This window comes from Saccopteryx bilineata, chromosome 5 (assembly GCF_036850765.1).
Source record: "Saccopteryx bilineata isolate mSacBil1 chromosome 5, mSacBil1_pri_phased_curated, whole genome shotgun sequence".
NCBI classification, from domain to species: domain Eukaryota; kingdom Metazoa; phylum Chordata; class Mammalia; order Chiroptera; family Emballonuridae; genus Saccopteryx; species Saccopteryx bilineata.
In genome coordinates this window covers 79,435,415-79,462,020 of record NC_089494.1, presented here as the reverse complement: position 1 = coordinate 79,462,020, position 26,606 = coordinate 79,435,415, and the positions used below count along the sequence as shown (strand labels likewise).

The 26,606-nt window shown below is 39.7% G+C and overlaps 1 protein-coding gene across 1 annotated transcript in view; it reads right to left on the bottom strand.

The window, feature by feature from the left end:
• Positions 1-5,241: 5,241 nt before the first annotated feature.
• CCDC148 (coiled-coil domain containing 148) overlaps positions 5,242-26,606 on the bottom strand; it is a 328,164-nt gene continuing 306,799 nt past the window's right edge. Inside the window, exons 10-12 of the mRNA XM_066280374.1 lie at positions 13,049-13,166; positions 9,269-9,409; positions 5,242-5,677 (exon numbers count right to left, since the gene is read on the bottom strand). Of these exons, the coding sequence (XP_066136471.1) occupies positions 5,531-5,677; positions 9,269-9,409; positions 13,049-13,166 (406 nt within the window). The 3' untranslated portion in view covers positions 5,242-5,530. The remainder of the gene's footprint in view (positions 5,678-9,268; positions 9,410-13,048; positions 13,167-26,606) is intronic.

Here is a 26,606-nt window from a genome sequence, read left to right as displayed (position 1 = left end):
TGAGAAATAGGTGCAAAAGCAAATTTTTTAGAAACATTAAAATAAAGAAACTCTGAGGTTCTACTTTTAAGATAGTTTTAAGCAACTATACTGATTTTTACCAACACGGATGAGAAAATATTCTCTTCACATGACCTGGGTCTGTTTTCCAGATAGCGTGGTCTCAATCTCTGGGGATATAAACTCATGTTGTATTGTCCTGGACTTCCTTTAGCAGGTCAAGAATTTTCACATCCAAGTACAGTTTTATTTCATTTTGGCAAGATTAAAAATATTACCTTTAATAATCATCCCAAACTAAGTTAGTTTACAATATTTCAATAGTAATGGGACATCTTGTGCAGCATTTGTTTTAAAAATACTGTGAAAGTGAGCATTTCAAATTAATACAATATTTATAAAATGTCTAAAGAGATGTAAGCAAATTGTTTTTGAAGTTGTTTATAAATATTAAGAGTTTTAAGCATATGTGGTGCTAAGTAATATTGACATGTCTGGGCAACTGTGCAAAACAGAAGGAAAATAATAACATTGCTCTTTTCCACACTTATATTTCCACATATAAAGTAAGAAATTGTCTGAAAAAATGGTATTGGGTAAAATTAGTAAGGCCTACAATAACATTAAAACCATGTATTTAAAAACAAATCAGTTTAAGCAGTTTAAAAACATTAGACTCAAACATTATTGAAAGTAGAAAAAAATGAACACAGTTACTTGTTAGTGTAAAAAGAGAAATTCTGGTAGAAAATATCTTTCTAGAGACTTTTAAAATGCGATAAGAGAACAGACTTGCTGTCACATTCCTCTCTAAGGATTGAGACTTTACTCCATGAGAGGTCATGCAGCTTGTGAATTCTGTTATTACTACCCAGCCCTGCATTGAGTCTCAAAGCGAAGTATGCGGTGTTCCTAAAGGCTCAGTGTCTGCACTCCTGAGCATCTTCCCCCTCAGGACCTCGCAAGTACTTGGCAGTTATCTATCAGGTGTTCATCCTCAGATGCATCGGCAAGCATACAACTACATATTTTTCCAAAACATATCAATCAGATGTCAGAAACAGTAGAATACTTAGATTCTTTTTCTTCTTAGGTCAAACTTCATGATTTCTGGGATTTCACTGAGATCCCTTAAGCTGAAGCCTGCACTGTTACTCTTGCCATAAAATGGATTCTTGCCTTCTTACATAGTGGTCTTATGAATGAAACCTCAAATGGGTACATTGGATTGGCAGAGAATATACCCCAAGAGATTGGGGAAATGGAGCATCTAACTTCTAATGTGGAATATGAATGCATAGTGTGGGATATTCTCCAAATACGAGAATGGGGTGTCTGGGAAGCCACAAGCACAGCCATTCTCCACTGGTAGCATGGTTCCAGAGGAGAAGACAGGAAGTCAATAGGTCTTGACAGAAATGTTACAAGTGAGAAGGAGAGGGCATGATGAGTGACTGTGGATTTCACGTTGTGTAATGGGGTGAATGATGGCTCCATTACTGTGATGCTGCAGGCTGGAGGAAAGAGCATATTTAGTGCAACAAACAAACAAAAGGCAAACAGGATCAAGAATTAAGTTTGGAGGGCTTCTGGTAGATGACAGCAGAAGTGATGGTTTCCAAATCTCTTATATCAGCCTACAAAAGCAAACAACAATAAACCAGGACACTGCTACAAAACCCCCATAAGGACAGTCTTCCATAGTAGGTGACAAAGTACTCCCACACACAAACACAAAAGAATGGGTAGAGAGTGACCACTGACAGCTGGAAGACCTGATTCTACTCTTCCAACATCTTTGCAGGACAGAGGAAAGCCAGGGGGACCAGATGGGCCTGAGAGCTCGGAAAGAGCCAAGAAGTACTGACAGGAAACAATTTCAGCTGAAACTGGGTTGGCAGTGAAATCTGAGGGGCCCATGAATTCCCACACTAACTAATCAAAACTTACCTCTAGGACAAAGCCCACCCCTCTCCTCCCCTAGCCCTCAGTGGCAAGAAGCTGCTGAGAGGAGAATCCACCTGAGCAGCACAGGACAACAGAGTCAAAGGAAACAGCAGGTCCAGATAGAAGAAGAGAACATGTCTCCAGAAAATAAGCTGCCAAATGTGTTTGAATCCTGCACAAGGAGAGCAGAATAGAAAACTCCGGAGCCGTAAAGTTAAAAGAAATACCTCGAGCCACAAATATATCTAAAAGTTTAGAAAATTAATTTCAAATATAACTGAGCAAAGAAAAGGACCAGATCTTAATATTAATAAAAAAAAAGGTGGAGAAACAAAATAACATCCCTACAGATAAGGAATGAACACCAGAGAGACATTACCACAACATAGATGAAAATTATAAGTTAAGAGTTAAAAAAAACCGATAAAAAATGATACAAGATATGAGAGAATATTAGTCAGTATTAGGAAAACTCATAAATTAGGTGATATAATCTCAGGAAAAAATTATAAATAAAAGATAAACATTTCAGAAATGAGACAATTTACCAATAAACAAAGATATAACAGATAAGGCCTAAAGAAAAATAAAAGCTAAGAAATTAAAAATTATTAAAAATAAAAAACAAAGACTCAAAATAATTTTCTATTTTGAAAATAATGAAATTATAGTCTTCAGAAATGTTGATATCATCCTCAAAAATATACTAGCAAACTGAATTCAGCAGCATATTAAAGTGTTGTACCATGAACACTTGGGATTTACTCCTAGAATGCAAGGATGATCCAACATACAGCAGTCAGCCTATGATGGAGTGATTACAGCCTTTCAATTCCGTGTGAGACAAGCCCATCCTTCACAAAGACGTGGAGTTGATCAGGCTATCCCAGTTATTATCCGTGGGATGGAAGGTATGGTTTCTAATTTCCCTGGCCCATTAAGAAATACATTTTTTGTTGTGATCCACTATACACACACACGTGAATAGGTGAAGTTGAGTTTCATGGCACAGTGCTTATTCCTATTCCTGTTGGCTTTTTTATGAGCACCTGACAAACTAGACTGGCAAGAGCCTAAGCGAAGCAGAGCACAGGATCGGGTGGAGAAAGTGAAAGAGATACTATCCATGTCAGGGTAACTATGACTCCCAGAGAGGTACTTCCTTGCTATCACAGACATTCCTATAAATTAGAGATATTTAATCAGAAACTGACTTAAAAGACTAGTTTTGAAGCACTAATATACTAGGAAACTATACTTTAATAACTTGTTTTCTTAATTTTTTTCTCAGCTTATTTGGGAATTTATAGCAATTGACCTAATAGTATATAAACACTTATGTACACTTTAAAGAATAGAAACATCATAAAATCACTACCCGTTAACTTGGCAGCCCCCTTGCCATCAGCTTCCCTATCCCTGAGAGGTAATTTTTTTGTGTGCGTGTGAGAGAGGAGAGAGAGACAGAGACAGGAAGGGAGAGAGATGAGAAGCATCAAGTTGTAGTTGCAGCACTTTAGTTATTCATTGATTGCTTCTCATATGTGCCTTGTCCAGGGGGCTCCAACCAAGCCAGTGACTCTTTGCTCAAGCTAGCATCCTTGGGCTCAAGCCAATGACCTTAGGTTTCAAGCCAGAGACCTTTGAGCTCAAGTCAATAACTCTGGGATCACACTGGTGATCCCATGCCAAGCCAGCGAACCCCATGCTCAAGTTAGTGAGTCTGTGCTCAAGCCAGATGAGCCCTTGCTTAAGCTGGTGACCTCAGGGTTTCGAACCTGGGTCCTCAGCATCCCAGGTCAATGCTGGGATACTCTATCCACTGCATCACCACTTGATCAGGTCCAAGAGGTAATCATTACCTTGATTTTAGTGTTAATCATTTTTTTGTTTTCCTCTATTATTTCACCACCTATGTATATATCCTTAAACAATATAGGTTTGGCCTGTTTTTGTATTTTAGATAAATTAAATACAACACAGTGTGCATATTTTTGCATCTAGGTCTTTTCACTAAATATTATGTTCATTTTCAGTGCTGTATGCAATTCCATATATGAATTATACCACAATATTACATTCATTCCACTGTTGATGAATATCTGGCTTATTTTCACTTGTGAACCTCAGTCCATGTCTCCTCACACACATTTGCAAAGGCTTCTTTAGTGCATATATTTAGGAATAGATCGCTTGATCAAAGTGTTTGAACACTTACAATGTTACCAGGTAAGTCCAAACTTTCCTAATTTACAATCTCCTCCCCAGTGGGCGCTTCCCAGTGTCTGTAAGGTATTACTTGATATTGTTAGATTTCTTGGAATTGTTGCCAATCTGGTGGATGCAGATTGATATTGGGGGTTTTTACTGATATTTCCATCTTCTCATATGCTTTTTAGACATTTGAATTTCAGATTTATTTTATTTTGTTTCATTTAAAAAATGTTAGGACTCACTAAATTGATTTAATACTCATAGTTAAAAATAAGTTATCTAAGACTTAATATTCTACCTCTCTGAACCTGTTTCTTTATCTGAAATAAATGAAAATCTCATAAGGTTTTTATCATAGTTAAATAAGACATTATATACAAAGTATATACATGATACTGAGCACAGATACAAATGGTAACTATTATTAGTACTGTTTTTAAAAAGAAAAAAGGTTAATAAGGTCTGAGTCTGGGCATAGTCAACAGCTACACTGCTCCAAAAGCTCAACTGTTTTCAGCATATTCACAAGTATCAACTCTCTATGGTTCTCAAAATGGTGGCACTATGTCCTGCTGTGCATCACCAGCTACTTGTATTTGTGTGGTTCTTTAGAAATAGTAAAAAACTTACGCTTGAGTTTTATTTGAAACATTTCCTTTCTATAAAAATCATCTATATATTTAATAGATAATGTGGAACTTTTGATAGTATTCTAAATATTATAAATTTTAAAATATTTCTTCTAAACAACCACATACAATTTTTCCAAGCCAAAACAGATATTCCCATGTTTGAAACATTATTTCTAATTTCTAATTATTCTTATGAGCTACTCTGCAAAATGAAATTGTTTGGATAATTGGTTTGCAGTAAACATGGTATACAAAATTGGTTTCTAAATTTAGAGAAAGGTTGAGTCTTCTCTTATAATAATCAAGAAACAATAGAAGCATTAATGATGATGAAGCTTCCATGATTAAAAAGTTAAATTCTGAAAATAACAAGAAGAAATTAATATTAGTAAGTAGCAGCAATATAAATTATTCTCACAAATAGTTATTTTGACCTCTTTTCATGGGATAATGCAACTTGAAAATTGCAACTTACTAAATAATAATATATCTACCATAAGTGTCATAATTGAGTTTCACAGTCTTGGAGATTTTAGTACTATTAGATAAACAAAGATATTGGAAATAGTGCATAAAATTCTTAGAATAATAAAAAAAGGGCAGGGTTGTTTTAATAGATGCTATGATTTCTATGTCTGATATTATAAAAACTTTAAGAAAGAAGTAATTATTGTTATCCACAGAAATATATTCAGAGAAAAATCTTGTTTACATTTAATAGGGTTTGAAGAGGAACTCTATTTTTTAAATACAGTAGACTCCATGTCCTTTCTTGGAGGTTTTTGAGGACTGATTTTTGGTAATATCTCTTTGGCATAAAAGCTTTTATGAAGTCCAGCTTCTCGAAGTGCTAACTCAAAACGAAGTCTAGGGTCAGAAATTATCTGTAGAAATAAAATACAATATAAATAAATAACAATTTATTGAACTAAAGTAAATTTTAATATTTCATTTCATATTTTCCCAAGCTGTGTAATTTGTTTTTGTTAGATAGATGACTAGATAATAATAAATTTTGTGTATATAGTGACTATATCCCAGTTATTTTTACTGAAAATATTCAAACCTTTTTGACATTGTCACTTTGCAGTATATCAGTCATTTTCAACATAAGATATACAGAATACTGCATAATAGATCAGTCAAAATACAACACATTAAAATTATTAAAAGATGAGATGAAAGAAACTTACATTCAGCACTATCATCAATTAATTATTTAATGATAGCTGGAATATACAAATATAAACAATCATTGATTAAAATGAAATGCATCTAAACCACAGCCTTATACATCTGCCTTTAAACAGACATTTTAAATTTCTCCATCATGTGTCAATATGTAAATTAAGTTTAAACACATGGCCACTACCTGAAAAACAAAAATCAATAGACCTTTTCTTCCAAGGCCGGATTTCTATTTCAAGCAGAACTAGAAAATGCTTCCATCAATCTGATACTAAGTGGGACTAGACATATGAGTAGTTCAATTTCTGTTTTCACTTACAGCTGGTTAGACTTTATTCCCTCTTCTATGAATATTAAATGTCATTGGTGCTGTTCACAATGATAAGGAGGTACCCACATATGGATTTCAGCTAATGAAGCATTTTTCATGGATTTGAAGTCCACATAGAGGATTAGATAATAAGCTGTTGAAAGCAGCCTTTCCTTCAAGGAGCTCTTTAATAGGGATAGTAAGATTATACACATTTAACTACAGTGTGTGGCAACATGTAATAGATACCCCAAGACTGCACATTTCTTGGTACCAGTGAGACTAGAATGGTGTCAGGCAAGAAGGAGCACCTGAGCTCCTTATTCTTCTATAACACAGAGTGGGGAGGAAGAGAGATTGAATAAGAAGAGAAGGCACATGCAAACTTAGAGGTGAAATAGGTCAATTTAGAATCAGGGTAGTTTGGGTAAAGTACTACTGGGAAAAGAATACTTCTAAGACTGGGACTTGAATTTTAAAGGCTTGAAGGCTATAGCAATGTGTCTGGGGAGCTACTGAGGTCATGTTTGTTTCTGTTTTTAGCATGGAAGTAATATAGTCATTATCATTGCATAAAAAGTGGGTCTGATCGTCAGTTTGGAATAAAGTAAGGTGGCAAGGAAAGAAGAGATGGATACAGGGAGAGTGGTTAGGGGTCTACTGCAGTGATCTAGACATGAAATAATAAATATGCCTAAACATGGCTAGTAGCAAGGAAGAGATAACTGTCAGAAACACTGAAGGGAAGAATTAATAGAATGTGGCAAGTGATTAGATACAGGAACTAGGGGAAGTGATTTATATAAGTCAAGAATAATACAGAAGTTTATGTCTGACAACCAATATATCTGATCCTTAGACCTAGGTTTCTCCTCTTCCGCTCCAACACAGTCTCCCTGGTCACTTTCTACTCTCAACACAGTCTACTCTGGTGACTCATGCTCTACCTGTGTGTTCACTCCCTGATTATCTCTAGCATTCACCTCTCTCCTCAGCTCTGGGGTTGTGAGGTTGCAACTGTTTTCATTATTCTATTTGTTGAACGAAAAAAGTGAATGGAGATCTTTGCATGCTGACCTCCATCTTCCCAAATCCCCACCCCCCAGAGGCAACCAATCAGTTTCTTGTAAATGTATACCAGATATTTTCACCTTAAACATGACTTGAACAAAAATTCTCTCTCCCTGAGTCTGTTTTTCCTTCCACATTCTTATATAGTAATAGCAGCAACGCCTAATGATTTTAACTTTCTGAATTACTATTAGGTGCCAGGCAGTTGACATTAATTATCTTAATCCTCACAAGAATTCTTGTTATACAGATGAAGAGAACAGGACAGAAAGAGATTAAATAATTTACACAACTTCACACAGCTAGTAAATAGTGGAGCAAACTGCCTAATTTAAAATTACCCTCACTTTCATTATCCCTCCTTCCTCCTTCCTCCTCCTCTCAGCCACAGCCATTGTTGCCCACTCCTCACTCCTATGAGAGCTCCACCATTATGAAAGTATCTGAGCCCACACCACCTCCAGCCCCACCCACTAGCCTCACCAATCTTCCATTCAGGACCCATTGCTAAACTAGAAATTTCATTATGTAATTCACCTGCTTCAAAGTCTCACCTCTGCTCACAGGATAAAGGGGAAATGTCTTAGCAAGCAAGACCTACTATAGTACTTGACACAACCTGACCTTAACCTGTGTTTCCAGTCCCATCTGCCAGCATCCGCCCTTGACCCGTAGCTTACACTGAACACAAACCAGGAAAGGTCTCCTTCCACCCTCTCCTACCTGATGAAAGCTTATTCCTTCAGCCCAGGTCCCTGAGAGCTTTCCAGCTTCCAACTTCAATTCTCTGCAGTCCCACTGCCCTGCCTGCTTTGGCTGCTGGAGACACCCCTGCATCTTTATAATGTGTCCCTTCCCTACGCCCACTCCCTCCCCCAACCTATTTTTTGTTCTTAGCTTAAGTCATCTGGAATGAATACTGTTTCTGCTGCCAAAAATCTTCAACTAAGATACAGCTTAAGTTTCTTCTTTGACACTTCTCTGACTTCCCCAGCCAGGGCTGACTTTTATTCCCCCCCATTTGCTGCTGCAGCCCTCAGAGCTCCGTTAGGGAGGTGAGTTCACACCAGCGGCAGGATTCCCACATGCATCACTTTCCCTCCCAGCCCAGCTCCTCTGCTCACTTCTTCCACGCAGGACAAGTCCGTCTTGTTCAGAAGGCACAGTGCCACATTCCATCAATATTTGTCCAATTGACAAATGAATCGTTCATCTTTATAATCCCTAGCAAAGTATGCAGCATATAATGGAGGCACACTACATTTATTTGTCAGTAGGTGAATGGATGAAGTTTTCTGCTTTTTAAATAATTAAATAAGCATTTAGCAGCTCTCCTTAGATTTACAGAACTAACTACTTTCTCCTTTAATTTCAGGGATACACATTCATTCATCTGTCCTCCCTTCCTAGAAATGGGTAAATAACCCCTGGATACTTTCTCTACAGAATATGTTTTATCATTAACTCTGATGTATTACCTTGTCCATTTTAACTCCTGAAAGCTTCCCTCTGCTCTGTTTAATTGTTGGTATTATTCTTCAAAAGGATTTGTTACGAATTTAAACAAATTCTGAATATAATAGAGTAATAATCACAAACAAAATATAGTATTAACATAATTTTAAAGTAAAATTTTTGTAAGATTATTTTTTAAATTTAAAAAAATATTTTAAGTAACAATCATAACATTTCCAGATAAACTGCGTTTTCTGTGCTCACCTGTCAACTATTTTATATTATGGGTTGTGCAGTAATTATGTGCTACCATTTAGAAGTAAAAAATTATGCCGATATGTGTAGTATTCAAAGGTAAATGCTGGAAATTATTGTAACCCCAAACACACACTCCTACAATTCTTATCATCATCATGGCTTTTGCATTAACCATGCTAATTCCCATAATTACCTGCTGTTCATTGTATGTATTCAGTGTGAAGAGTGGCTTTTGAAGAATAAATTCTTCCTCAGTTCCAATACCCATCTTTGCTCTAGATGCCATGGTATCCGACATCATTCTAACAGGATCAAATTGAGCAACAATAGCAACCTAACGTGAGAGAAAGCATAGTGACTTGGAACAAGTTATAGGCCAAACACTTCTGGGTCATATCATTCATGTTTAACGTTCATTTAAGTTAAGAAATTTTATTAAAGATAAAACCTAAGAGGGAAGGGTAGAAAGAATGTTAAATCAGGCCAGTCCTAGAGAGCCACAAAGGGGTTAATAGTTTAAAAACCAAATACAATATTAAAAGGTCATGATATGTTATTGTTTACTAAAGGCAAGCTACAGTTAAGATAAAATTCATATAAAAATTTGTCCTTCTGATACAAAGTCATAGGAAATCTTACATAGAAAACTTACATTGAGCACCTTGAAAGTAACCAAAAGTGAAAAACATTAATTTTTAACCACTAGCATTCTAAGGCCATGGTGACAGCCTCATGAAATTTTCTAGAAAGATCTGGTTAAGTTGACTATAGAGCATATTATTCATGGGTAAAGTTGAGTGTGTTGGCATTATAGGGCAAGATGGGTACATTTCTATTGTGCCAGGCAACTAGATCCCCAGAGATGGCATAAACTAGTGTTTCCACTTGTGCTGAAAAACTACAGCATCACTTTCACCCAAATGCCCTTATTCTTTATGATAACTGAAGTCATTTAAACCTGCGTCCTAATGAAATGAAGCCACTAATTTTGTAAATTATATGCACCATTAGTAACACCTGTCTGCTAACTCCTAAAGTCAAGAATTAGCACCAGGAAAGTGGCATTTAAAATGAATTTAGGAACTGTAATGACATAACTAAGGGTTGAACATACTTTAATTATTATAGGTTTCCCAGTCAAAATCTCATACTATAATTTTAAACACTGATTATGGATTATGGGCACAGATATTTCCTCTCTCAAAGGGTTTACAGATGGAAAAAATTCTAATCATACAGACTCAGTCATTATCAAGGTTGCATTTTGAACAAGAATGTGTTATTAATAGTGATATTAAGTTTTGTCCCTAGAAAGCCATGGTATATACTTATTTATGAATGACTGTATACAGTAATTTAAATTTTGTTGATTCTAGCATCACCAGGACGTATATGCCTATGCTTTGAATTTCTCTAATCCATTTTATTACACTTTCTCTATACTACCTCATCTAACTATACTTCCTTTGTTTGAATTCAGTCTGACTGTCACTAGCTGTGTGATCCCTGTGTCTCTTCAGTTTTCTCTTTTATAAAATAGGAATATTAATAACATTTACAGTGTATGGTTTTATAGAGATTAAAAGAGGTTAACCTAAGAGTGTTTAGAAGAGGACTTTATACTTAATAAATATTCAAAAAATGTGAACAGATATCACTATAAACCTATCAGGCAGGTACTAATATTATTATTCCCATTCTTCAGAGGGGCAAATAAAGCGTAGGGAGGTTGTTGGGCAAATGAGTTTGTACAGTCTGTATTTTCTGGATTTGTTCACTTTTATTGTTAAAAATGGCACTGCCCAGTGAAACTGCTAATTACCTTCCTGCTTGGAAAGGGGTTTGTTATGCTAATGTGTGCTGAAGGAGGGGTCTTTGTGGGCCCAGGTAGTTTTTTAGAAGGAAGAGGAGGAGAAGGAAGAGGAGGAGGAAGAAGGAGGAAGAGGAAGAGGAGGAAGAAGAGAAGGAGGAAGAGGAGGGGGGGAGGAGAAAGGAAGAAGGAGAAGGAGAAGAAGAAGAAGGAGGAGGAGGAGGAGGAAGAGAAAGAGGAGGAGGAGGAGGGGGAGGAGAAAGGAAGAAGGAGGAGGAGAAGAAGAAGAAGAAGGAGGAGGAGGAGGAGGAAGAGGAGGAGGAGGAGGACCAGGAGGAGGAGGAGGAGGAAAGATGGAAGGGAAGGAAAGAGAAGCCAGTTTGTGCAGAGAGTAAGAAGCCATGTGGTAGATGGGGAAGCAGAGGGGTGAGGGGCTTTTGTGAGCTCTGCTGAGACTGGTGGAGGCCTTTGATTCTAGGAAAAACTGGATGAGTCAGTGGCTTTAGGAGCCCTGAATGGAAATGGAAGTGTTTTCCTGCTGCGTGGTTGGTTTTCCTACTCGCAGGCTGGTTGCAAGGCTAGAATAAAGGGATGGCCCACCATTTTTTGGCTCCACTGCTTCTTTACCATCTGCCCAAATTCACTGAGAACCTGCATGTGGGAAGTCCCAGGTTCAATTCCTGGTCAGGGCACACAGAAGAAGCGACCATCTGCTTCTCCACCCTTCCCCTCCCTCTATCTCTCTTCCCCTCCTGCAGCCAAGGCTCCTTTGGAGCAAAGTTAGCCTGGGTACTGAGGACGGCTCCATGGCCTCCACCTCAGGTGCTAGAATGGCTCCAGCTGAAATGGAGCAACACCCAGATGGGCCAAGCATCACCCCCTGGTGGGCATGCCGAGTGGATCCCAGTCGGGCGCATGCAGGAGTCAGTCTGACTGCCTCCCCCCTTCTAACTTCGGAAAAATACAAAAAACAAAACAAACAAACAAACAAAGAACCTGCATGTGCATGGTCACAATGGCAGCAGCTACTAGCCTTACAGAGATTAAGTAAAAGATCTAAGTAAGTGTCTTCTGCCAGTTGTACAGGGCTAAGGACACCAGGGGCCAAGTTCTTATCCAAGCATTTGTGCTGCCTTCGCTGGCACTGACTAGAAAGTAGACGGCCACTTCCTACCAGCGGGGAGGCAGGTCAGTGAGGACTTCAGAGCTTAGGAGTTGAGCTAATCAATTCCAGGTTAAAAATTCTAAAAAATTACAAAAAAAAAAAAAAAAACCAACTCAAAAACTACTTTATCTCATTTCCCATGGTCTTAAATTTCTGATCTTACTATCTGTTTACTTACAAAACTTTTGTCTACTTTTACTAGGCAAAGTTCTGAGAGGTTTTATTCCTCCACAAAAAAAATAGTATTTTTAAAAAGTGAGTTTTCACACATATGTTTGTTGTGGGATATTTTCCAACAGAGGTTCCTACCCAAAGAGGGTTATCTTGCTCAAATTCCACTGGGTTTTTTAAGGAGAATAAAATCTTTCGGTTTGACACAGTTTTGCTGCTATAGGGTCGATACTATTCAGCTATTAAACTAGAGGTCATGTGGATACCTTTAAATCTTGGGAGAGCTTTCTAAGAGGTGCCAGTAAAGTTCTCTTAATATACTAAGAAACTGGAAATGGGTCAACATAAATCTAATTACTCCCAGAAATGAAGATCAGTGTCTCAATTTAGAAAAATTACATTTTACATGGCAGAACTCCTCATCTAAGCTCAAGTAGTAATGTTATTAAGAGCATTTAGAAACATATTTTAAACATTACATGAAAATTTTAAATTAAAAACACCTGTTTCCCAGAGGCATGGACACACATGGAACAGACTGACAGCTGCCAGAGGGGAGGGGGTGTGGGGGCTGGATGAAAGGAGGAGGAAGGGATTAGCCAAAAACCATATACACACACACAGCCCAGTGCGGTAATAGCCAGAGGGAAAGGGCAGTGGGGGAGGAGGGGTGGACAAAGTGGGGACAAACAGGGACAGAAAGGCTTTACTTGAGGTGACAGGAACATGGTACAGTGTGCAGATGATGTTTTATTGAGTTGTACACTTGAAACCTGTATGGTTTTGCAAACCAATATCACCCCAATAAATACTTTTTTAAAAAACACCTGTTTCCTAAGGGCTTCCAGCCGCTTCTCTCTTTCTTCTTCTTCATGTGCTTCTTGAAGAGCCACTTCTTTTTTCTCCATCAAACGCTTTTCCAATAGTTGTTGTCTATAGTTCACCCTTAAAAACAATGCACAGGGGAGTGGGGAAAATGTCACCATAATCTTGGAGATTTTATAGATAATAGCACAGCAGCAGATGGAATCTCAGATTTTGTTTTTACTTCATTTTGTTTTCACTTGCTTTTGGTAGATTTCTCATATCCAAACAATAAAAGACATTTGTATAAAATGCAACTTACAATAATTAATAACAATTGAGAGTTTGCTGGTCATGGGGTAGGAACACAAGGGGTAAGATCCAATTCATCTCTTTATTCATCAAAATCATTGTATTAATTCTTAAACTTTCTGTTGGCTGCCACACCTGCAGCTAATATGGGTTTTCTGAGATTTTAAAAGGCTATATTACTAATTAAATATACATACTCTTAGAAAGAATAGTAAATAAAATACTAGCGTAATATGCCCAAATTATCTTAATTACTAGACCTTAAACCAAACTATCTATATTGTCACTCATTTTGTTAAGAATGTGCTTTTTGGGTGTGTGTGTGTATGTGTGTGTGTGTGTGTGTGTGTGTTATAAACAACTTTAAAAATTGCACTTTGACTGTAGATGGCAGCAAAAACATAACTTTGCCTTAGCATTATGCTTTCCTCCTCCTTAAAATCAGCAGGTATTAAAAAAAGGGCACATTTGAACACTTAATACCCCCAATCTCATTTGGCCCTCTGTTTCTTTGGGGGGTTAGCCTCTCTTGCCATCTTATTGCTCAAGCTACTCTTCTACTGAACTAGAGATGAGATTTGTCTTTTCCAAAAAAGTAGTCACCTGGGTTCTCCAAGAAATACAAGGTCATTGCTTCTTTCTTCCATCATTGATGATTTTGATTTAATTTTATTTAGGACATCAGTCACAAGTGTGCTTTGCCCTTAGCGTGTACCCCTGCATTTTCCATGGCTGTGCCTTCATTAGACCCTTTTTATTCTTAATCCTGACATTTACTGAGGCGTTCACTGTGCAACAGTCTTGTGCTAAGTCTTTTACATGATTCCTCTCATTTAGCCTTCACCACAGCCCTGTTCTGGGGTATTACTATTGATCCCATTTTAAAGATAAAGAAATGGAAGCATAGACAGGTGATGTAAACTGTCCAAGTTCTCACAGCCAGTAAGTGGCAGAGCCAGAGATCAAACCCAGGCAGACTGGCCCCAGGGCCCATGTCCACCCCCCCCCATCCCTATGCAATTAACAACTACATGCTCTTTTCTCTTTTCCCCTTGATGACTCTACTCATCTCACTGACTTATGAACACTTATGCCATGTCAGACCCTGTGCTAGATAATGAGAACACGCTGGGAAAGGACAACCCTCAAGAAGTTTGTAGTTTAGCATAGAGATAAAAACGCAAGTCTAAAACTAAACAAGGCATGCATTGCCTTCAAAGGGATATGTATACATGAGGCCAACTGCGAATTTGGAGAAAGGTGAGATAACTCCTTGCTGGGTCGTGGGAAAGGCTGCTTGATGGAGCTTCACTGAGCACGCAGCAGAGCTGGGTCTGGAGGAAGAGGGGTGGAGGGGCGAGGAGGCGTGGCAGTCGAGGGGAGGCCGCCTTCCGTGCGGAATGCCAGGGTGAGTCAGGGAGGCATTTGGGCTCTGCCAAGTGCAGGGCTGGCATCGGAGAGTGGTGACTTCTTAAATTCTGTCCCTGGGAACGTGGCTTGCCTCCCCTAGTCCCAGCACCGAGAAGGGAAGAATTCAGGGTGGCTGGAGCACAGCAAGCAAGTGATGCGGACAGGTAAAGAGAAGCCCCAGAAAGGACGGTCGGGCTGAGCCTGTTCTTCCCCCAGGAAGACTGGCTTCTGGGAAGGAAAACGTAAAACCAGCTTGCTCCCGAGGCTTCCATTGAAGAGGAAGCATAGAGAGGAGGAAGCGGGGAAGCATACAGCACACCTTCATCGAGTAAAAGCCCAGAATGTGATTTAAAAGGAAAATGCTAAGCAACTTGGATGGCTGTGGCTGTCCTCCCCACTGTTTCCCATGTCAGGAGTTGGAACAGTCAGACACTCAGATTAAAGAACCCGAAGTCAGATTGCTCCCCTCCTCCTATGCCCCCATGTCACGGAGAGTTGTATTTCTCATTCTCTCCATTTTCACTAAGGCATGACACAACTTCTCTAATGAGGTTCTACTCAATTTAAGCACTGAGTACAAGCTAAGTGAACTACTGTGAAGCTTCAATTAAAAGATACCCTGGGATTTGACAATTACCATATGCTAATGCTCAGAACCTTTGGAAAGTTTCTCTTCCTTTGGGATACATATGTTGCTTTGTCAGCAACAAAGTTTATTTGCTTTTTGGAAAAGAAATGGTTGTTGTAGTTAGGGGAACTGGACTGGTGAGGGAGAAATTGCATATGAGAGTAAGGCATTTTGAACCTGTGTTGTAAAAAAGGCTGGTTCATGGTTTACTTTGAGGCTCATTCATTCAACAAATATATACTGAGTGCCTGTTCTGTATCAATCACTGTGTGAGGTACTGGAGATATAATTTCAGCACAACAGATATGTTCCGTCTTCACGGAAGTGACAATCTAATGGGAATACAAAGACTAGGCGATTGTGATACAGGATGGCTCTTGCTCTAACGGGACAATGGGGTGCAGGCCATGAGAGAGGCACCCTTGTCAGGCTTGGGCCATTCCAGGGAGCATCCAAAATGAAGTGCTCAAATTTTAGATCCAATAGTGAAGCAAGAATTCACCAAATGGGGAGACAATGAGAAGAATGTTCCAGGCTGAGGAGAAAAAAAAAGGCCCAGATATGAGAGAGCATGGTATGTCTGAAAAATTAAAAGTAATTCAGTATGACCCAAAATGAACAATACAAGGTGGGGAGTCCCAAGAACTGAGGCTGGAGAGGCAAGAAGGGCCAGATTTGCACGCAAATCCCTGAGGGCTTTGATCAGGGAAATGTGGTGATAAAAAAAAAAAATCTCTCCAGTGACATAGAGAATAAATTAATAAGGAGGCAAGACCAGAGTTATCAACATGCAAGTTGATGGTTTCCCAAATTAGGGCAGGGTGAGAGGTTCTGGTGGGAGGTGGGGAGAAGATATGAATTTAAAATTTATATAGAAAATAGAATAAATAAGCATTGGTATTTTATGGGAGAGGGGAAAAGATAGGAAGAAGTTAAAGTTTTTGTCTTGCACAGTGAACAATGGAGTCCCTCACTCAAAAGGGAAATTCAGGAGAAACAAAGAAGGAATTAGATTCAGTTTGGACATAGGCCTTTCTTCCCAAGATCTGGGCTGGAGAAATGGATGGGGAATCCTATCAATGGCATGGAACTGAGGCCACGGGGCAGATGATATCAATCAGGAAGCGTGCAGGCACACCTTGTTTATTGTGCTTCACAGGTGCTGCATATTTTAGAAATTGAAGTCAAGACCGTACCCACAAAAAGATCACAACTCACGTTATCGAACAACTCACTTTATGTTGGTGGTCTGGAACTGAACGTACGGCACCCCACAGTCTGCCTCTGTAGCATAAGAAGGAAAGTTGGTCCAAGATTGATTCCCCAGGAAACAACGTTTAAGAAAGGGACAGAAGAAGAGGAAACTTTCCAGGAGGATGAGGAGAAATAGCAGCAACGATCTAAGGCAAATGGGCTCAGTGATGTCAAATGTTATGAAAAGATCAATTAAAATCCAAGATAATCATTGGGGGAAATAGCAAGAAACCATTGGTGATCTTGACAAAAGCAGTCAGTAGAGAAGTGGCTGAAGAATTAGTGGGAGGTGAGGAAGGAGGAAAGGAGTAGAGACTAGAGGGAGTGCCAACTACTCCTTAAGGAAGCCTGACACACATGGGGGGGAGGCAGGAGGAGAGAAACAGGGTGGTGCTGAAGGAAGCGAGAAGCTGACCACTGGCTCCAAAGTGGTCAAGATTACTAACGACTGCCTTAAAGATATGAAAGGAAAATTTAAGGAAAGACAAGACATTCGAGTTCTTTGTTTTTACAGAGGCTACGGTTTAAACTCAGACAGTGATTCACTTTGAAGGGGGAATCTCTTGGTGCTTCTTTCTTCTCCTTTTCTGGGTAGAAAAATTTCTTTGCCTAAAAAGCAGTGGTGCAGAAAAACTTCTGGAAGAAAGCCAAATTCTCACGTATTCATGGAGAGAGAAAATAGCAACACGGGAAAGTCAATCATTTGGAAAATTTTCCACGTAAATACCTTTAGCCATTTGGGGTAGATTTTTTTCTCCAAATTAAACGGTTGCTATGAAAGTCAATGTCAGAAAGGGGCTAAACTCAATAGTCTTTAAGTTGTGCCCTGAATTCCCAAACAGACTCCTAGGTGCATCTCCCGGTCTGTTTTTTATGCTCTCTGGGTCTATGAAGGTGGAAAGGGCAGCAAAAGAGGCATTTTCAACCTTTCTCAGGGGAAGAGAAGCATCACATTGTTCAAAAGCAACAGCTGCTGTAGAACCAGGCACAGCATGAGCGATAATCTGAAAAGGATTTTCTTTAAACCTCTAGGCCTGAGTGTAGCTGAAGGGACAGGAAGCTTTCACGTAGAAATGGTGAATTTACGTATCATTCAGGAGACTTCTTCTGTGCCTACTGCACTCTGAGAGATGAGCTAACAAATGCAAATGGTTTGGAAACACCTTGAATTTTAGTAACAGCTTCCCTTGGCTTCAGTGAAACTTCAGTAAGAACTTGGCAGATTATTACGCACGAAATCTTGACCTCTCTTTATCTGGAGCCACAGGTAATTTCAGTCTAAAAAGAAGCCAAAGTAACCAAGAGGGGAATGAAAGACTTCAGAAGAATAGTTCGTAGTGGCAGGTTCTACATTAAAAAAAAAAAAAAGCTTTAAATAGTAAGTAAAGCAACATAAAGAAAGGCCTTAATTAGAATACTCTAACCAGTATTGAATGCCCCGAAAAATGTTTCAGGGAAGTAATCTGCTTACCAAATTAAAGGAAGTTTTATGAACAACCCTGCTACCCTAGTGTTTAGGTCATGTGACTTACTCAGTATTGAACAGGAAATCTTTTAACAGGCACATGCCCACTGTGCTACTGCCAGAGGTGGTCTGCCTGCTGAGAAATCCATTTTTAGCCCAAACCCACTCAGAAAGGTGTTCTTTTCACCAAGCAGAGATGGTCTCTCCATTAGCTATGGGGCACTGTAACAAAGAAGAATGTTCAGATCAAAAGATAGGTGGACCAGGTGGCAGCACCCCCAAAGGTGGGGGAGGTGGGGAGAAGAAGGAGGAGTAGACCCAGAAAAAAGAAGAGAAGTTGCATAACTGGGTACTCACATCAGAGGGCATAATCTGTCTAACGAAATTGGCAATAAGGCCCTCCTCAGTGGGGATTGAGGCTAAGGACGTAAACAGAGGCCAGTTTCTGCAAAGATAACGTGAATTCTAATACAAGGCAGTGGCATCCTGGTACAGATCAGTGTGAGACAAGAACGAAGGGATTCACAGAGAATTCCCAGAACCAGAAGGAAACGAACCCACGCCAGCCACTAGCAGTGACCATTCTTCCAGCTCAGTGCATTTACTGGTTCCTTTGTTGTTGTTTTTTAAACTCCATTTCTCCTTTTTTTTTTTTTAATTTTTTTAAAATTTATTCATTTTAGAGAGGAGAGGGGGAGAGAGAGAGAGAGAGAGAGAGAGAGAGAGAAAGGAGAGACAGAGAGAGAGAAGGGGGGGAGGAGCTGGAAGCATCAACTCCCATATGTGCCTTGACCAGGCAAGCCCAGGGTTTCGAACTGGCGACCTCAGCATTTCCAGGCCGACGCTTTATCCACTGCGCCACCACGGGTCAGGCTACTGGTTCCTTTGTGAGGTGTAAATGAAAGTTCTCATTAGAACTTCATTCTTTAATGGGGTAATTAACTTAATGAGTCAACATATAGTTACTTGAACACCTACTATGTGCCAAGCATTGCCCTAGGTTCTCAGAATATTGAAGAGAGAAAACTGGACAGAAAAGACCCCTCTGTGATGTATTGCATTATTTGTGGTTGGTTCTATATAAGCATGCCTATATTAATACTCTAGTAAAATGAATAAGTTGTTCATAATAAACTGTCTTTAAATTTATTACAAAGACCTAAATTTTAACCTTACATTATAACCAAATGATGGTTCTCAACTATGATGGTCATTAGCATCACTGGAACTTATAAAATCTGATGCCAAGCCACCATGCCAAACTAATTGGATCAGAATCTGGTGAGGGGGCCCCAATCATTAGTATTTTTTAAATTTATAGCTGCCTCAGATGGTACTAATGTGAGCCTGGGCTGGAACCAATAGCACCTGGCCCAATGGTTCCCTAACTTGAACGTAAACAGAGGCCAATTTCTGCAAAGATAATTTGATCTCTGATTTGAGCTCAAATCAGAATCCAGGAGGGCTGTTGAAGCAGATTGCTAGACCACCTACAGTAGGGGTCCCCAAACTTTTTACACAGGGGGCCAGTTCACTGTCCCTCAGACCATTGGAAGGCCAGACTATAAAAAACAACAACACTATGAACAGCCTGACCAGGCAGTGGCGCAGTGGATGGAGCGTCGGACTGGGATGCGGAGGACCGGGGTTCGAGACCCCGAAGTCGCCAGCTTGAGCGCCGGCTCATCTGGTTTGAACAAAGCTCACCAGCTTGGACCCGAGGTCGCTGGCTCAAGCAAGGGGTTACTCAGTCTGCTGAAGGCCCACGGTCAAGGCACATATGAGAGGTCAATCAATGAACAACTAAAGTGTCGCAATGAAAAACTGATGATTGATGCTTCTCATCTCTCTCCGTTCCTGTCTGTCTGTCCCTATCTATCCCTCTCTCTGACTCTCTCTCTGTCTCTGTAAATAAATAAATAAATAAATATCTTAAAAAACAACTATGAACAAATCCCTGTGCACACTGCACATATCTTATTTTAAAGTAAAGAAACAAAACGGGAACAAATACAATATTTAAAATAAAGAACAAGTAAGTTTAAATCAACAAACTGACCAGTATTTCAATGGGAACTATGGGCCTGCTTTTGGCTAATGAGATGGTCAATGTCCGGTTCCATATTTGTCACTGCTAGCCGTAACAAGTGATATGACGCACTTCTGGAGCCATGAGGCATGTGTCCCGCGTCACCGGAAGTGCTTTGCGGCGCCGCCACATATAGTACTCCAGGATCCTGTGCTCCTTTCACTGACCACGAATGAAAGAGGTGCCCCTCCAACAACACACAATGGAGAAAAGAAAGCCTCTTCAACAAATGGTGCTGGGAAAACTGGAAAGCCACATGCAAAAGAATGAAACTCGACTATAGCTTGTCCCCTTGTACTAAAATTAATTCAAAATGAGTCAAAGACCTAAATATAAGACCTGAAACAATAAAGTACATGGAAGAAGACATAGGTACTAAACTCATGGACCTGGGTTTTAAAGAGCATTTTATGAATTTGACTCCAAAGGCAAGAGAAGTGAAGGCAAAGATAAATGAATGGGACTACATCAGACTAAGAAGTTTTTGCTCAGCAAGAGAAACTGACAACAAAATAAACAGACAGCCAACTAAATGGGAAATGATATTTTCAAACAACAGCTCAGATAAGGGCCTAATATCCAAAATATACAAAGAACTCATAAAACTCAACAACAAACAATCCAATAAAAAATGGGAAGAGGACATGAACAGACACTTCTCCCAGGAAGAAATACAAATGGCCAACAGATATATGAAAAGATGCTCATCTTCATTAGTTATTAGAGAAATGCAAATTAAAACTACAATGAGTGGTAACAGGTGGTAACCTCACACCTGTTAGATTAGCTATTATCAACAAGACAGGTAATAGCAAATGTTGGAGAGGCTGTGGAGAAAAAGGAACCCTCATTCACTGTTGGTGGGAATGTAAAGTAGTACAACCATTATGGAAAAAAGTATGGTGGTTCCTCAAAAAACTAAAAATAGAACTACCTTATGACCCAGCAATCTCTCTACTGGGTATATACCCCCAAAACTCAGAAACATTGATATGTAAAGACACATGTAGCCCCATGTTCATTGCAGCATTGTACACAGTGGCCAAGACATGGAAACAACCAAAAAGCCCTTCAATAGAGGATTGTATAAAGAAGATGTGGCACATAAAAAAACTAAAAGAAGTAATTTTAGAATTGCTTGAAACGAGACCCAGCATCAGAATATGTTTAAGACCTCTCCAGTGACTTCAGGGTGCAGTCAGGATGAAATACCACCAGGCTTTTTTTGGGATGGAGTATAACAATTGACTCATTTAAATATCTGAAATTTTTCCAAATGATTGGAGTCTCAGCATAATTGCTGCTAAGTCACTTTCTGAAAAGTAGCTAGTAATCTGAAAGCAACTGGGATGTCCTTCAGTAGAGGAATGGATAAATAAACTGTGTTATATCCAGATAATAAAACATTACTCAGCACTAAAAATTAGCTATGAAGCCATCAAAAGACATGAAGGAACCTTAAAAGCATATCACTAACTAAAAGAAGTCCATCTAAAAGGCTACACAGTTTATGACTAACTATACAGCATTCTGGAATAGGCAAAACTATGGAGACAGAAATAAAGATTAGTGGTTGCCAGAGGCTTTGGGGAGAGACCAATGAACAGGTGGAGCACAGAGGGTTTTAGGGTAGTGAAACCGCTCTGTATGATACTATACTGCTATACATTCAGTATCCATGTTATAAAAGGCATAGAATGTGCCACTGAGAGTGAACTGTATTATAAACTGTGGACTTTGCGTGATAATGATGTGCCAGTGTAGGTTCATCAATTGTAACAAATGTGGCACCCCAGTGGGTGATTGAGAAGGGGGGAGGTGGTATAGTAATGTGAAGGCCTTTAGGCCAAAGTTGGTAAGACAGAGATTCTAGGAAGCACCAGGGCTGCACAGAAAACAGCTGCCTCAGATCACCCTGAATATGCCAAGACCAAAGAAAGGAGACAACCCCAAGCCCCATAGAAGAGGTGGGGCTGTGGTTAAAGACACAGGTAAGCCAAAACTCCAAAAAGAAAAGGAAATGGAAGCAAACAGAAAATTTGTAATAAACAGAGGCCAGTGTGGCAGCAAAACATGTTTTCTTTGAATATATGTACCCTGATTTATTGATGTCACCCCATTAACATTAATAAAAATTTATTTATAAAGAAAAAAAAAAGAAAGAGGTACCCCTTCGGGAAGTGCAGCGGGGGCCGGATAAATGGCCTCAGGGGGCCGTAGTTTGGGGACCCCTGACCTACAGGATTTCTGGTTCAGTAGTGGTGGCGGTGGTGGTGGTGGTAGTGGGGGGTGTCCAAAAATTTACATTTCTAACAAGTTTCCAGGTGATGCTGATTCTGCTGATCTGGGCACTATAATTTGAGAATTACAGCATAGACAAATAATTCAGATTAGAGAGACTCTGCCTGACTCTTCCTATCAAGAGAGAGCCAGGTACAAATTGCTACCTAGACAGGGCTTATTTCTGATTGCACATGCAAAACATCACAGTTATATGCCCTAGGATTGTTTTAAACTAGAAACTCCTGCTTTGGGACTACTGACATTCAAGAGCAGAATTTTTCAACCTCACCCTACGTACAAACCCCAACATCCATGGATGAAGACGGCTCCCTCTGGGCCGGTGGCCCTCTCAGGCTTGGGTCAGTGTTGGTGACAAGCAGCTGTAACAACGGCTGGTGACAAACGTTTCCCTCCGATGGGCAAACACTGGTATATACTGATGACAGTCAAGGCTACTGGTGATGGTTAAAGGGTCTATTTAGTAAAATCAAAGAAGGAAGAAATGACCTGAATGCATATCAGCCTTAAAAAGGAGGTATGAGACACTACCTTTGGGAATAGTCCTTGAAGCTCCAAGGTGGTGGATATTTTATCACACAGAATGGGAAAACCCATAAATGAGAGTGAAGTACATGTTCTTGCTGGTGATACTCAGTTCCAGCCTAGCTGTCTGAGTTTACTTGTGTCAGGAGTGCAGAGACATAAACAGCTATGAAGCAAGGACTTAAAGCTGGGGACTCAGGACCAGGTGTGTGTGTGGTGTGGGGGGGGGTGGCAAAGGGGCTACTGGAGGAAGGATGCACATATGTTAGCCTTTTCCCCAAATTAGTGCCAAACGACATTTCTGCCACAATTTAAATATCCTAATCTTTTTGAACTATTCCTGACTCTTCCCATCTAGCCTTCAGTAATCCTTTTATCTTCTCAGATGTCCTCAAATCTTCCCTAGAACAGTTCTTTCCAATCGCATTTCAAAAGTGTGGGATAGACAATAAGAGATACATTGTCTATAGGGAAATAAAGAGAGTAATAGAGGCCTGTCTTGTTATGTTAAGTACCATGCACCAGCAAGTCTGAACAAGGTGATAAAATACTCCTCTGGAACATATAACCCTCTCTCACCCCACTCTTCATTGCTCCTTCCAAGGATTTCTTTAATTGAAAACCAGTGCCTCCCAGGTGACACCACTTCCCTTTAAATGAGTCAGGGGAAGAGGCTGGCATTTTCTTGGCTCCCCAGTGACAATTCCAGAAAAATTTTACTCATTGACTTTCAGATAGACCATCCTCATTCTAATAGGGTTCTTGGAATTCAGCTATTAGCTGTCTGGGTCACACTGCCCAATATTACTAAGGGATATTTAAAACTATGCCCTTGATTCCCAACAGCATTCACTCCCGCCCTTCTTTACCAGCCCGCTCTTTAGACCAAACTTGGGGCTTAGCATCACCTAGAACTGTTTCTTTGTCAAAGCCTTTAACTAGGGGATTCAGTTCTGACTCCTATCTCTAAAGTCATTTCATACACTTGATAAAGGTTGTTCCGGCACCACTCTAGGAATAGGTTGCCTGCCAACCTCCTGTCTTCCTTATGTTCTCACTCACCCTTACTCAGCCTGCTATGTTAGCTTACTAAACTCTCCGTTTCTCAATGATGTTTATTAACTGTTCACTATGTACCAGACACAGACTTGATCCTCCCTCATGAAGTTTCCTAACGCCCCACCTCTTCCTTTTCTCCCAGACTATGGGGCACAACCAGACAGGCTTCGTTGTCTCCTGGCTTTAAATCTCTGGGTCTATCTCTTCAAATGTGTAACCACCAATATCCTTTAATTATCTTGTCTTTTCTTTCCACACCTGCCCTGCCAGTTCTCAGCCCTAATTCTTTGTTGAATTTGTTACACATTTATGAGGTGAACTTTAATTAGACAGCATACTCCAGTATCACTTTTTTTTACCCCCAGATGCTTGACATTCCCAGTGTTTCTAGCTCATGCTTACTCTTCCTCTTAGCAGAAAACCTCCCCTCCTACATCACTGAAAAGAAAAGGCCACTAAACATCCATTTCTTCAACATGCTTTGCCATGTCCAACCTTGTCAGTCTCATCTTCATCCTTTTCTCCTTACACCTGAGCTCTTAATCCCATAGGCCTAGTTGTCTTTCAGATCTTGCTCCAGAAATGAACATCTTGCTTTCCTATCTCTTCAGTCTCTTTCTCTCCCCACTCCATGGTTCTTTTTCCTCTTCAAACAAACTTTTCCACTGGAGAAAAATATGTCTCCCAATTCTTACTTCTTTTTCAGCTACTGTTCTCTTTCTCTTTTTCTGTTTACTATAAAATTTCTTAGTGAAGAAGCTGTGCTTTCTGTCTCTAACTCCTCACTTCTCACGTAGTCCCAAGCCCCTTGCGGTCTGTGCTCTGCTCCCTCCACTCCATGGAAACTGCTCTCCCAACTTGCACCAGTGACTCCAAATTGCAAACTCAGAGCCTTCTTTTAGAGCCCCTTCAACTTGACCTGGCCACAGCGTGTGGTACTGATGCCCATTCACTTCATTAAATGAACCTCCTGCTACTGACTGCTTTTCCTCCTTGTCTTTTTAAAAAAATTATTTTAAAGAGAATAGATAGAGAGAAAGAAGGGGGGAGGAGCAGGAAGCATCAACTCCCATATGTGCCTTGACCAGGCAAGTCCAGGCTTTCAAACCGGCGACCTCAGCATTCCAGGTTGACACTTTATCCACTGCGCCACCAGAGGTCAGGCCTCTTCCTTGTCATTTACTGACTCCTCCTCATCTGTCCACCCGAGATTCCAACATGAATCTTCTTCTTTACTCAATTTAAAAACATCTTCTGGGAAATCTGACTCCAAATACTATCAAGGTATAAATGTCTACAGCCTCCACCTCCTTCAAAACCCCACATTCAATATTTTCTTTATGTAATTTCAGGGTTGACCCCAGACAAACCTCTCAAGTATAATTATATTGCACTGATAGTTAAGTGCAGAACTTCTGCTTTATGTAAACTTGGTATAGAGTTGACATTGTTCTGTGAAAACTTTGGGACAAACCTAATGACACATTTCTAAATAGAAGGCTGACAAGCCTCCCTCCTCCTCTCAGAGACAAGTCACCACGTACCACAGGTACCACCAACAGGGCAAAGATTCTGCCTCGTCCATTATTTGGGGTTTGCTCCAATCCAAGGGAAGACAATTAAGTTTCTAATGGTTAATATTTTATAACATGGCTGCAACAATTTTAGGTTGAAATATTTATAGTAGAATTAGTCACTTCAGCTACTTAAAAATCTATGGTAGGCATTCATAAAATGTATAGCTTTGAGCAATACAACTTCTTGAAGCCAAGAAAATTTTTTATATTCTTAAGAACTGGCTGAGGTTATGACATTTGGGATTATTAGCTATAAGCCATTTTATAAATTAGAAGATGTCTTTCAAAAATAATGACTTCATTATTAGAATAGTTGATTTTTTTAACCCAACTTCCTGGCATTAATTGGATACCAAGACCAATTGCCTATTATGGCCAAATCTACAATAGATTTTAATAATGATACCACATTGTGGTCAACATCTGTTTGTTTGTTTTTTAATCTTCTAGCATCAACCTAGTAATAGCAACCCCCTTTGAACTGCCTTTCCTCATTTTGTGTAGGTCTGTTGAAGCTTTCAGTCAGAGAATCTGCTCCTCCCCTTTTCTGGTATGAGGGGTTTACATGTGACCAGATATAGTTAATAAGTGTACATTATGAATGTGACCACGGTAATTGGCCCTCAGTGAACACATGATTTCATCTGAACCCATCAGAATTTTTCCCTGGGGATTTATTTATAGATTTTGAAGAAGGAAAGCTCTGTCTTCTCTCTGAGGATGCTTAGCTATATAATAATATAATTAAGCCTGGAGCTCCCTGTATCCATGCCTTCTCCTCCCCTATGCATCTCGCTCGGATACATGAGGAAGCCCATGTCAATGCACCAGTACTTACAGGGTGAAGAGGCGGAGAATGAGAAGAAACTGAAGCTGTCATTTGAGTCCCTGAAGCAAGACCAATTCATGAATTCCCATTCATGTGAATCAATCCACTCCCGATTCCATCTAATCTATAGTA